The 12164-nt window shown below is 41.6% G+C and overlaps 1 protein-coding gene across 1 annotated transcript in view; it reads left to right on the forward strand.

Moving 5' to 3' along the window:
- LOC126395901 (calcium/calmodulin-dependent protein kinase kinase 2) overlaps nucleotides 1–12158 on the forward strand; it is a 31082-nt gene extending 18924 nt beyond the window's left edge. Inside the window, exons 8-17 of the mRNA XM_050053682.1 lie at nucleotides 675–711; nucleotides 914–935; nucleotides 1036–1124; nucleotides 3075–3274; nucleotides 3483–3536; nucleotides 3647–3720; nucleotides 3853–3940; nucleotides 5626–5757; nucleotides 7651–7754; nucleotides 9829–12158. Coding sequence (XP_049909639.1) covers nucleotides 675–711; nucleotides 914–935; nucleotides 1036–1124; nucleotides 3075–3274; nucleotides 3483–3536; nucleotides 3647–3720; nucleotides 3853–3940; nucleotides 5626–5757; nucleotides 7651–7754; nucleotides 9829–9901 — 873 coding nt within the window. The 3' untranslated portion in view covers nucleotides 9902–12158. The remainder of the gene's footprint in view (nucleotides 1–674; nucleotides 712–913; nucleotides 936–1035; nucleotides 1125–3074; nucleotides 3275–3482; nucleotides 3537–3646; nucleotides 3721–3852; nucleotides 3941–5625; nucleotides 5758–7650; nucleotides 7755–9828) is intronic.
- Nucleotides 12159–12164: the final 6 nt, after the last annotated feature.

A 12164-nucleotide genomic window follows, 5' to 3' on the forward strand; every position in this document is an offset into this window, starting at 1 on the left:
TCCAAGTGTGCTGCAGCCGCGACATAAAAAGTTGTTTCGAAAAACGTCATATGAACTCTGTTTTTAGCCTCACTGTAGCCTGTAGCTCTGACTGCTTCTCTGTGCTCCGCGTTCACGTGTCAACGCAGAGCACAGAGAAACAGTCAGAGGGCCTCCGTCGGCATATGGGTGAGTAGATAATGGCTGAATTTTCATTTATGGGTGCACTATCCCTTTAAGGTAAAAAAAATACATCTGAAAACGATATTCGAGTGAGAAACACAATCAGGCCTACTTGAGCTCAAACCATTTATAGTAAATCAGTCAGAGCGAAGTCATTTGTCTGCACCTCTTCTCTCTAAAGAGCAACAAAGGTATGACGCCACCACGCTAATGGAACAATATTGTAAAAAGCCTCAGTGTCACAGGAGGAAGAAAAAATAAGGATCAAAATATCAATCTCCATTATTTCAAATTGCATTGTTTCCTTTTCACTCATTTCAACACATCATAACAGAGAATAAGCAAAACAAAGGTTGAGAGTAGCAATGACTGAAACCTTCCAGCTTTTAAAAGGGGCTCAAATACAACAAGACTGTGTGTGTGTATTTTTAACTGCATACAAAAGATGATCTATTGTGTGTGTGTTTGTGTGTGTTCGCACTCATTTCCATCTCTCTGTGATTTGGTGCCAGGTTTTGGATGACCCCAGCGAGGACCATCTGTACATGGGTACGTTGTGGCCAGACAGTCAGCCACCAGAACAACACATACACACACAGACACACACATATTAAAGTCATACAGTGATGCATCAAGGAAGCATAAAAGAAAGTTATTTGAGATTCATCTTAAAAGATCTTGTTTTTAGTTTGTTTGCATCTTTGCCACTGAAACGTTTTCATCTCTAACCTCATCTGTGTTTCTGTCACAGTGTTCGAGCTGGTCAAGCAAGGGTAAGCTAAAGCCTCTTTCATGGTAATGATTGTGTCGCTGGAATGAGCCCAATCTCATTAGTAATGATTGCTAATTGTGTTTGTGTGTTTATGCATTCAGGGCTGTGATGGAGGTGCCGACAGATAAACCTTTCAGCGAGGACCAGTCACGCTTTTACTTCCGAGATCTGCTCAGGGGAATCGAGTACTGTGAGTCTTCCAAACCTCTTTTTTCCACTCAGTCTGTGGTAATGCCTTTTAGAGCATTAAGAATGGAAGTGATTAGGGTTGTGTATCTGTCCCATTCAGATGGTTTGTTACACATCCAGATATACTTTGATATAAAGCTGATATACATAATACTGATCCAGCTGCTGTTTAATGTAGATTCTTCTTCTTGACTTGCAGGAAACTTAATACTTTCCAAGTTGTCAAAATTAGATTTTGAAAATGTCTTGCGCTATGCCTGGTACATTATTATTATCAGACAGACACTAATTTTTTTTTACCAGTACAGATAATTAACTCCTCGAAATCAAACAGACTGTCGTGCTGAGCCAGAAGGCGAAGCTTTCGACTTGTCCATCTATGTCCCAACCCTCACCTTTGGTCATGAGTTCTGGGTAGTGACAGAAAGAATGAGATCACGGATACAAGCTGCCGAAATGAGTTTCCTCCGTGGGGGGGCTTGGCTCAGCCTTAGAGATAGGGTAAGGAGCTCGGACATCCGGAGTAGAGCTGCTGCTCCGAAAGGTGTCAGATGAGGTGGTTCGGGCATCTGATCAGGATGCCTCCTGGGCGCCTCCCACTGGAGGTGTTTCGGGCACGTCCCACTAGTAGGAGGCCCCAGGGTAGACCCAGAACACGCTGGAGGGATACATATCTCATCTGGCCTGGGAACACCTTGGGGTCTGCCAGGAGGAGCTTGAAGGTGTTGCTGGGGAGAGGGACGTCTGGGGTGCTTTGCTCGGCTGGCTGCTCCGCAACCTGGCCCTGGATAAGTGGATGAAAATGGATGGTTGGATGGATTTTTGAAAACAGATATTGCTCCCCTCTGTTTGGGAAATTCTATCCAAACAACCATCATTTGACAAAATATTTCCATCCACAAAAGAACACAAAACACAACTAAATGGTCCACCGCAGTCTCCCCTTCTACCTACCCCTTTACCCTTTTCAAAACACCTACTGGAGGACTCATCCGTGTTGATTCCACTTTCATTTAAGGACAAAGGAGCTCACTCAAATATATGACTGATGCTCTGGACATGCAAAAGTTTTCTTCGAATCTAAAGCCATTATTTCTGGAGGACTTTAAACTGCCGAAGCTGTGGTGGACCAAATAACAGTGGGCATAGCAGACGGCTCCGTTCATCCGTGAAGTGATGAAGCAGAATACTAACTTAAAGTATAAAGTAGACACTAGATCAAGCAGCACTAACAAACCAGTACTCCACCAAGTTGTTGTTTTTGATCTGTTTTCCCTATAGATATAAAGTTAATTATATACAGAGTTGTTAATATCTAAATTAGAAATCTAATCATGGCATCAAGATGAAGCTCTTTTATATCTACATCTGCCCTCATGCTACAGTTCCTCCATGCCATTTACACAAGCCCTTCGCCTGTGCTGTTCTTGAGTCTAGCCACCCACAAGGCTCATTTCACATCACCTCGGTGGCTCTTAATGTATTTCAGCACAGGAGAAGAGGTTTCTCAAGAAGTGTCGTCTAGGAGACTAGAGCTGAGCAAAGGAGAGGGAGGGCTCTGCACCAGAGACACTGAAACTGTCAAGACCTTAATTCTCTCTCATTATAAGTTATCGTAACTGAACAAGGCTCGGTGGGTAGGTTAGAAAATTTTTTTTTGATGGCTGTTATGGCTGAAGTGTTTATCTACCCTCCTGCCTCAGTGCACTGCCAGAGTGTCGGAGATGCTCCACATGGCTCTAAGCCATCTTTAATTTATTCCATCAAGCCAACATCTGATTTGATTACAATTTGAAATTAAAATACTGAGACAGTGAAAGTGTTATTTTAAGACCTCTCCGACCTGGATGCTCTGTAAGAGAATATTCATCATCTCTTAACGTAGGCAGAATTTATCAGGTGGGATCTTGTTGCTGTAATACATTTGTTAAATTAATTTCTCTATTAACAGTACATTACCAGAGGATCATCCACAGAGACGTTAAACCGTCCAACCTGCTGGTGGGAGAAGATGGACACATCAAGATCGCAGACTTCGGAGTCAGTAACCAGTTTGAGGGGGCCGATGCCCTTCTGACCAGCACGGTGGGAACACCTGCTTTCCTGGCACCTGAAGCGCTCTCGGAGACCAGAAAGAACTTCTCTGGGAAGGTGAAGTAACAGCTGGCTAACTAGTGCCCTCTGGTGGTGATGTACAGAAATGCATGAAGCCTTGTGTTTTGGATTCTAATTTAATAGTATTCAGATAGAGTTTACTGTCCTAGTAGTCATAATTTTTTGGGGACTGAATACTTTTTGGTTGGATTTCAACTGAAGGAACAATTTCTGAACATCTTTGTTATATCTCTCTATCATGCAGGCGTTGGATGTTTGGGCCATGGGAGTGACACTTTACTGCTTCGTCTTTGGAGTGGTGAGTGTGTTCTGTGACAAAAATAGACACAGCGTAAATACTGTCGAGTTTTTTCCAAATGCCAATCTGCTGGTTTTCCATTGAAATCAAGACCTTTGTTTGATTCACAGTGTCCATTCATGGACGAGCGCATCCTTAGTCTTCATCAGAAAATCAAGACACAGCCTGTGGAGTTACCTGACCGGTCAGTTCTGCTCTGTTAAAAGGCTATCACTGCCCAGTTGTGGTTCATATGATTAAACAGCTGTTTTACGTCATCTTTTACTTTGTAAAATGTGATTTAAAATGTAACTCTAAACTGTAGCTGTCTCAACAGTGCTGACATCTCAGACGATCTCAAAGATTTGTTGCTGAAAATGCTGGACAAGAATCCAGAAACCAGGATATCAATCCCACAGATTAAGGTAAACACTCTTTCAGTGAAGATGCTGGTTTTATACTTTGCATTTTAGCACATTTGATATTATGTGGTAGAGCATTGATTTTCCGCCTGAACCCTAACGCCGGGTTCACACTGGACACGGCAGTGCCCTGATTTGTTAACTGTCGTGCAGCCACGCGTCAGCAGCTCACACCAGTAGCTGGTCGATTCTGCTCTCTGCTCTGTTTAAATCACATGTAGAGCTCTGTCTCCGTCTGCTTGTATATATGTGTGTGTCTGTGTGCGAGTGTGTGTGGCTATGCTCGTCTCTCTCACTCTGTTTCAACCCAACTGACAAATATGTGGAATACACTTTATATCATTTACAATACATTTTCAGTGTGTTTTCTTGCCAGACTGGCTAGTGGCTCACAGAAAAAATAGACCAGGTGCCGAAACTATCACTGCAGATTGTGAGCCGGACTTGGTGCTTGGTGCCGCGCTGTGTCCAGTGTGAACAGCCCAATCACTTACCATAGGCGCAGAAAGCAAGCAGGCAGCACTCCACAGAAAATCGGCATGCTTCACAGTCCTTCTGCATACAGTGTGAACCCAGTGCGACACAACTTGCCAACTTCAGGGCAGCTAGCCTGTTATTTCTCAAAGTTCTGTTGGGCTTGAATCGGGCTGAGTTGGCACCAGTTTCCCAGTGTTGACTGTATCGGGTGTGCATCCATCAAAATTAATGGCAATCTCAAGATTTAGAATTAGATTTAAAGTGACGAAACATTAGAATTAAGGAGTGCTCACATACTGTCCACAAACTCAAGTGCACTGCACAAGAAACACGTGAAACTGGCAGCCCTCATGTGTAAAATGGCAGGAATTGCATTGAACTGGAGGGAAAACGAGAGAAGGTGAGAGTGAGGCTGCAAGGCGACTTAAGTTGGCAGTGCTGGCCTCTGCCTCCCCAGCAATGGGAGAGTGCATGACATGAAGCGGAGAGTGCTAATCATCATCTGCACATCACATCGCCGTGGACCGTTGTGCACAACATGCACACTGGAAGACGGAGACAGACCAAGGGGCGCAGCCTGCTCTGTCAAACCTGTCGTGCGCAAGACAGAGCTGAAGACAGACTCTTGAAATAACAGAAGGAGGAGGAGAAGGAGAGGTGGTGCGAGGACACATGTCAGCCCTTAGCTTGTAATAAATGTTTATATATATAACCTATATTTTTTTACAGTGGAAATTCGGGTTTTTATTCAGGCTCAGGCCCAAAATGGCTGCTATGGTTCAGGTGCAAGTCAGGCTTGGACAGAAACTATGCAGGTTCATGTAGGGTCTGGCCTTATTTTATGGGCTCAATCAAAGCTCTCTTAAATAGAGTGCAGCACACAACCAGACTCAGAACCTCAGAAAGAGATGAATTGTCTGTGTAAATGGGTTTAAATGAGGGGAGACGCCAGTGCATCTTACAGGAAGTCATTCTTTGATCTGCACATGAAGCTGTTCCACTAATGATTGCGGTGCAGTAAAAACCCTTTGTGGTTGGTGGAAAAAACAATTGTTAAAATGCTGTTTGTCAGCTTCAGATCTGGATAATGTTCTGTACCAGTCTGTCTAAACACAACATTCACAGAAGTCAGTCAGTAATGTGTGTGTCAACAGATTGCAACCTGTGTCCTGCATACTATAACATGATCCACTCCACGTGTTTGCATCCAGGTGCACCCATGGGTAACAAGGCATGGTGCTGAGCCTCTTCCTCCAGAGGATGACAACTGTTGCATGCTGATTGAGGTGACGGAGGAGGAGGTGGAGAACTCTGTGAAGCACATCCCCAGCCTGGCTACAGTGGTGAGTTTATGAACTTGTTTTTGTCTCAGAAAAACTCAACTTAATGAACAGCACAGTCATGTCAGGTCTAATTTGTTTTTGAGGCTGGTGTCATTAAATCAAACATCACTAATGGGTACAATTTGTTTTCAGCGTAGCTACCCCGAGAGACGCATGCAAACTGCCACATGTCACCTATTAAAACATAACTGAGGATGAACGCCACTCAGGAGCAAAATAATTGCTAATTCTTTGTACATTTGCATTCGTGTGAAGTATATTATTATTTTTTGAACCATATTTCAGTCATATCACACCACCCCCACTGCATCAGTACCACCTACTTGATTGCCCTTTCATACCGCCCCTCTTGTGCCAAACAGACGTATGACTCACTTGGTCCTCTCAGTTTATTGTCATTTGTTACGTTGGTTCATACCACATGTTGTGAAAGACATGAACACTTGGGATGAATTTGAAGCATTCCAGAGCTTTTTTGTCTGAGCTTCTTTAACGAGCAGTTAAATGCTTACGTTAAAGAGACGAACACGACATTAGTCATGAGCGCCGCCACCTGAACAAAATTAAAATGTAGAAATTTGTCACATCTGTTGTTGTGCTGCAGTTCACTGTCACGTCACAACTATCTCTGCTGTGCAGGTGCATTATACACCAATGCACGTCCTATGATTTCAAGATGAGTGCTGTCTGTTACAGAGCATATAGCATCTAAGTAGTTTCGCACACTCTGGCTCCATATATTTCCTACTTTCAAGTCCACTGCCAGTGATCACCACCTCACCGCAACCCCTGGTGTACCTTACCTTTCTGTATTAGACTGCAGTTTACACACAATGATTTAGAAGATCTGTTGGTTATGTATGATGTTTATAACGTGTGTTGATGTTACCATAACCCCACAACCCAAAAACAACAGGACATTTTTTAGAATTAAAGTTGTTTATAATGAAAGTGAATCTTCTCTTTTTCTCTACATTTCTGAGCATAATTTTTGGATCTGTGTATTAGGGGTGTGACTCAACAGAGGCCCCACGATGTGGTATTATCACTAGATGTAGTCACGAAACAAGATTGTGATGTTAAACATTTTTTCAAACACCTTTTTTTCAACTGCAAATTATGTCGTCAAAATTGTCAACATCTGTTTTTAACTCATAAGTTCAAGTTGTTAGTCTGTTCATCTCACTTCCATCATTGTTATTGCAGCAAAATATATTTAATAGACTGGAAAAGCATTAATTTTTTCTTTTTAGTAGGCTACCGCTAGTTTAATTTGTATTTACAATATTAATAATTAATATATAAAAAAAAGGGTGCTTGGTGTTAGGGGTGTGCCATATCATCTCGTTCATGATAATACTGGTATAATTCTTAATATCATATGAAAAATTAATATCCGGATACTCGCGGTATTTGGACTTGTTGTCATATTGATGTCATATCGTTACCCACGGTGACAACAAGCATGGCTGAAAGCGAAATTATTACCGACTCCACGGTGGTTCCAAAAAGAGGAGCAGCTTCAGTAGTGTGGAATAAACAGTGGCGTCCTGAGTGTTTTATGAACAGCCCCGGACTTCTCAGACTCTTTTAGTGAGTTACTGCTCAGAGGGAACTCATTCAGCGGCTCCTCTGGCAGCAGCACAGCATCTCTCCCTGCTCCTCTCTCGCTGTATGCACACAGGAGTTTTTTTTTACTAATTTGTCATATCATCAGGAATATCTTTATTGCAAAAATACCCTGAAATATTGTGATATTATTTTAGGGCCATATCACCCACCCCTACTTGGTGTATCAATACAAAATTGCAGCACAAAATATCATGATACTATACTATATTGCTTTTTTCCACCAGTATCATTTGTGTATCAATGTTCTTTATTATATTTCAGATCCTGGTGCGAACTATGCTGAGGAAGCGCTCCTTTGGGAACCCCTTCGATTGGGCCCGTAAAGAAGACCGCAGCAATTTGTGTGCTCCAGGGCAAATGCTCACGTAAGGATTGTTTACACACACACACACACACACTACAGACTGTAAACTCTGTCTCAAGCAAAGGTTTTGCGGTAGTTTTTAGAATCATAAGTGCTCGTAGCAGTGTGCTGTCTCTACCATATTCTCACTCAGAGCTGCTGGGTCCTCTTATAGTCTTATAGTATAGCCAGCTAATGTTTGTCAAGTATCCTGTTATTATGTCTCTTCTCCCTCACCTGCCCTGCAGGAAAGGCAGAGCAGGCAATGTGAGATACTGCTACATTCATTGTAACCAGAGAAGGTAAATAACTTTAGGACAACTCCTGCCTGCTGTAGTGCTGTTTAAGTGCTATATAGTGTACTTTAAGACCCCTGGCATGATATAAGCAGCTGTAATTCTTTCTCAATATGGCTTTAATGGTCAAATACTCTTGTGCATTGAGTTTTTAAACTAGCCTGTGCTAGTTTAGGGGTGTTTGGACAAGCCATGTTTGGGAATGTTGTGCTGTGCTGTCGAGTCTGTAGTATCTTCAAGATGATTTTGGTGAAGCATGTGGTGTGTAGTGTAGAAAATCCCACTTCACCATATAACAAATGATAGCAATAATTGTGACCAGAGCTGTGGATAAATACAATATTAAAGGAATGGAAAAAAGGTTATTAAAGGAATACATCAACCCCCAAATGACAATTTGTATATCAGTTACTCACCCTGTGTTACGCTTTATCATTAAGTAATCTTTGTTTTTCTCACGTCTGTGGTGAACAAAGAAAATTCTTGATGAACTGAAGTCATAGGGGGCCACGTTTAACAAGAGCAAAACTAAAAACATCTGTTTCCAGCTGTCACACAACTTGAGCAGTGTAATCCACGTCTCATTTATCCAGTCGTACGCTCAGTACTTCTCAAACAGACAGCCGATGGGCAACTGAACAGAAGGTGAAGCCTCTCTTCAAAGCCAGACTCCGTTGACAAAAACAGTAATTCTACCTCACTGAACACAGGAGCTGCTGGTCTGCCATTGCCTCGATTGGCAGTTTTTTTGTGTGTGTTATTGTTAAAACTTAGGCAAAACCAAATTAACTCTTTAAATACCAAAGTCACACAATAACACAAATAAAAAAACTAACCAATCAAGGCAGTGGTAGACCAGCAGCTCCTGTGTTCAGCGAGGTAAAATTAATGGTTTTGTCAATGGAGTCTGGCTTTGAAGTAAGGTTTCACTTTACGTTCAGTTGCCCGTTGGCTGTCTGTTTGGGAAGTATTGAGCATATGGCTGGATAAATAAGACTTGAATTACACTGCATGAGTTGTGTGACAGTTTTTAAACAAATACTTAGATATAATTTTGCTGTAAATAAATGCTGGCGCCTCTGACTTAAGTTTGTCAAAAGTTTTGGATTCATCATTCACCGGAGGCATGTGAGAAAAACAAAGTTTCTTCACAAATTATCCGAACGCCGGAGTAATTGATATACAGGATTAATCATTCTGATATACAGCATTAATTATTCCTTTAACACCAGCACAATCTATTTTAATCCATTTTTAGTTGACACTGTGTCACAGAGGTGTTGATACAGCTTTGCAGTAATACTTCAGGCTGCAGTTGGTATTGTATTGATTGACATTGTATAATAAAGTGTCAATGTGTAATGCAGCTAAATGTAATAGTTCCACACTTATAAAACTTCAAAATTTACCAAAATACAGTTGAATCAATGCCTGTCTGACACATAAGCAATCGTAGTGCTTTAAGTAGCATTCACTCATTTAAGCTTTTACTTTCCTTTGCACGAATCACTCTCCACACTAATCAAAGGACCTGTTAATTAATAGCTCTTTGTGTTTCTCCTCAACATTAATGATTTTTCCCTTTATTTATTTTCTTGTCTCTACCCTTGTGGATGTAAACTTGCTTAACAGCGTTTCCTTAGTGCTCGCTGCCTGGCGTTATGTAACAATTAAATGGTTGGTTTCAGTTCCTAAACATAGCTTAGCAGCATCTTATTCCTTTCTCCGCTCAGTGATATAGGTTTGACAGCAGGCCCACAGCAGCAGTATTTAACGCTGTGTTTCTGCTGTGTTACTCAGGAAACAGGAGAGCGGTGATAGCATGAGGAGTATGGAACTGCCCTACGTGGGAGAGGACGAGGCTCTTTCCTGATGCAGAGGGTTCATTATGCATGCTGGTATCTGCCTGCTTGCAACCACACAGCACAACGCCCCTTTACTCACAGTTTTATACTGGCAGCCTACACCTGTGTACATTTCCCGGGAGTGTGGACGAGTGTGGTGGACGCTGGGAAAAAAAGAAATGAAGGATCTAAGAACAACAGTTTTAAATCTTATTTTGTTCTCTCCTCTTAAAAGGCTCAGTTTGGGGTTGTGGGACTGTCCCATGGGAACCCTCCATGAGAGGATCCTCCTGAACCTCAAGCCTGTCGTCAGCTGTTATTGCCCAACCCACTCTCCCCCTCTTATCCTGCATGCATTTATAGTCTTAGCATGCTTTTGTCTCAGGCTTCAACTGTACAGTTTTGTGTTTTATCGTAGTCTAGCCACTTGTGTTTCTCCTTGTCTTTACTTGACAATTCTTTCAGGTACACAGGGCGTGGGAACAGGCGACGGACGGCGACGGTTTGTGGGGACATTTCTCTCTCTTTAGTAGAACAGGCTTCTTGACAATGATTGTCTGGTTCACTCTGCTTCAGAGTAGCAGTGCCCAGTTTTGTAACATATTTCAGAGTGAAGAATCTGTACAGTTTTCCCAAAAATGTAAAAGGGGAGTGAAAAAATGTTTACTTCATTGAATGCATGTGTTTACGTTCCCAATGCAAACACTCTATAAGCTATCTATGAATATTTGCACGCTCATAGACCCACTTGTTTGACGCGATTTTATGTTTTAGTCTTATCTTGAGCCGTCTTTACGTAGGCTCCCATTTATTACAATCAATAGAGAGCTTTAAAAACAGTTGATATAGTGCTTTGTGAACAATCAGATTCATCCTTACAGCGTACAAGATTAAATAGGAAAATAATTATTTTCTTCTTTTGCAAAGCTAGTGCTTTTTAGTGAGTCTTTTTTTAAGTGATATAATTTAAGGTGTTTGTTATACATTTTTAAAATTAAGAGCTACAACAATGAGTAATGAAGATCTACCAAATGCATATGAGAAAAACAGAATGTGTTGGTGCAAAAATTATTCTGTAGCCATTGTCTGCAATGGTTCAGATAGAGGTTTTTTTTTTATTATTGTTTTAACTACAAACCAGTTTTCTCCAATTGTTTGAACACACAAGGTTGAGTATGTGATACTTAGGAACAGGGCCGGCCCTACACATTAAGCTGTATGAGCAGCTGCTTAGGGCCCCCTGGTCTCTGTGGGCCCCCCTAGATTTGTTTTAATCAATAAGAGAGCATAACAACATAAAAAAATTGAACTTCCTAAACATTTCATGCCATATTTATATATTTAAAAACTGAAAAACAATACGTTCAGAGACGGGCAAAAGGGACAATTTAGGTAGGCTAAAGGCCTTTGCACACTGACTCCTCATTTCCATTTACATATATATATAGAGACGAGGCAAGTGGAAGTCCATTCATTCCTATGGGAATCTCCGTGATATCCGATGTACCTGCGAAACTCCTCCCCTCCGTAATATTTCGGACCGGACTTTGCTGCGAGTACGTTAAAAAAATGTAACTTTTGCGCTAGATTTCGGAGAGACAGTATGACACTGTGCTAGCTTAGCTAACAGGCTATTTCCTTCAATTCAGTTGCCTGTGTTGATCTTCAAGTGAGTTCATGTGATTAAAAAGAACTTGTTTATCTAGTTTTAACACATTGTGAATGTGTAATTTGACTCGTTCAGCCGTTCACATGCCTTTTTGATTAAATATTTCCTGTCACCCATCTGGCAGGTCCTGTTTTTGTCCTGGTAATATCCCAAGCGTGACTACTGGATGGTGAAAAAATGGACAAAATTAGCCTCTCTCATGGCTACAGGTAGTTTCTATTAGAGTTGTACCGATACCAGTGTCGGAGATGCCTCCGATACTGCTTAAGATGCGGTATCGGGTATCGGCGAGTACAGCCTATGACCAATCCGATACCACGTAATGCCTCACGTCATTACGCATACGCACGCTACAGGCAAATGAAACGGAAACGGAGCGGAGTTTAAAAAGCATTCTACTGTAACCTTTAAAGAAGTTTTATGGCATTCATTCTACTATTATGTATTTATTTCTTAATATTTTACATAGAGTTTTAGGAGTTGAGAAATAGAACAATTCATATCCCATCCATTTTTATTTTACACGCTAGTATCGGATCGGTACTCGGTGTCGGCAGATACCTAAGGTTCAGGGATCGGAATCGGTATCGGGAAGGAAAAAGTGGTATCGGTACATCTCTAGT

Source organism: Epinephelus moara, chromosome 9, assembly GCF_006386435.1.
Source record: "Epinephelus moara isolate mb chromosome 9, YSFRI_EMoa_1.0, whole genome shotgun sequence".
Lineage (NCBI taxonomy): Eukaryota > Metazoa > Chordata > Actinopteri > Perciformes > Serranidae > Epinephelus > Epinephelus moara.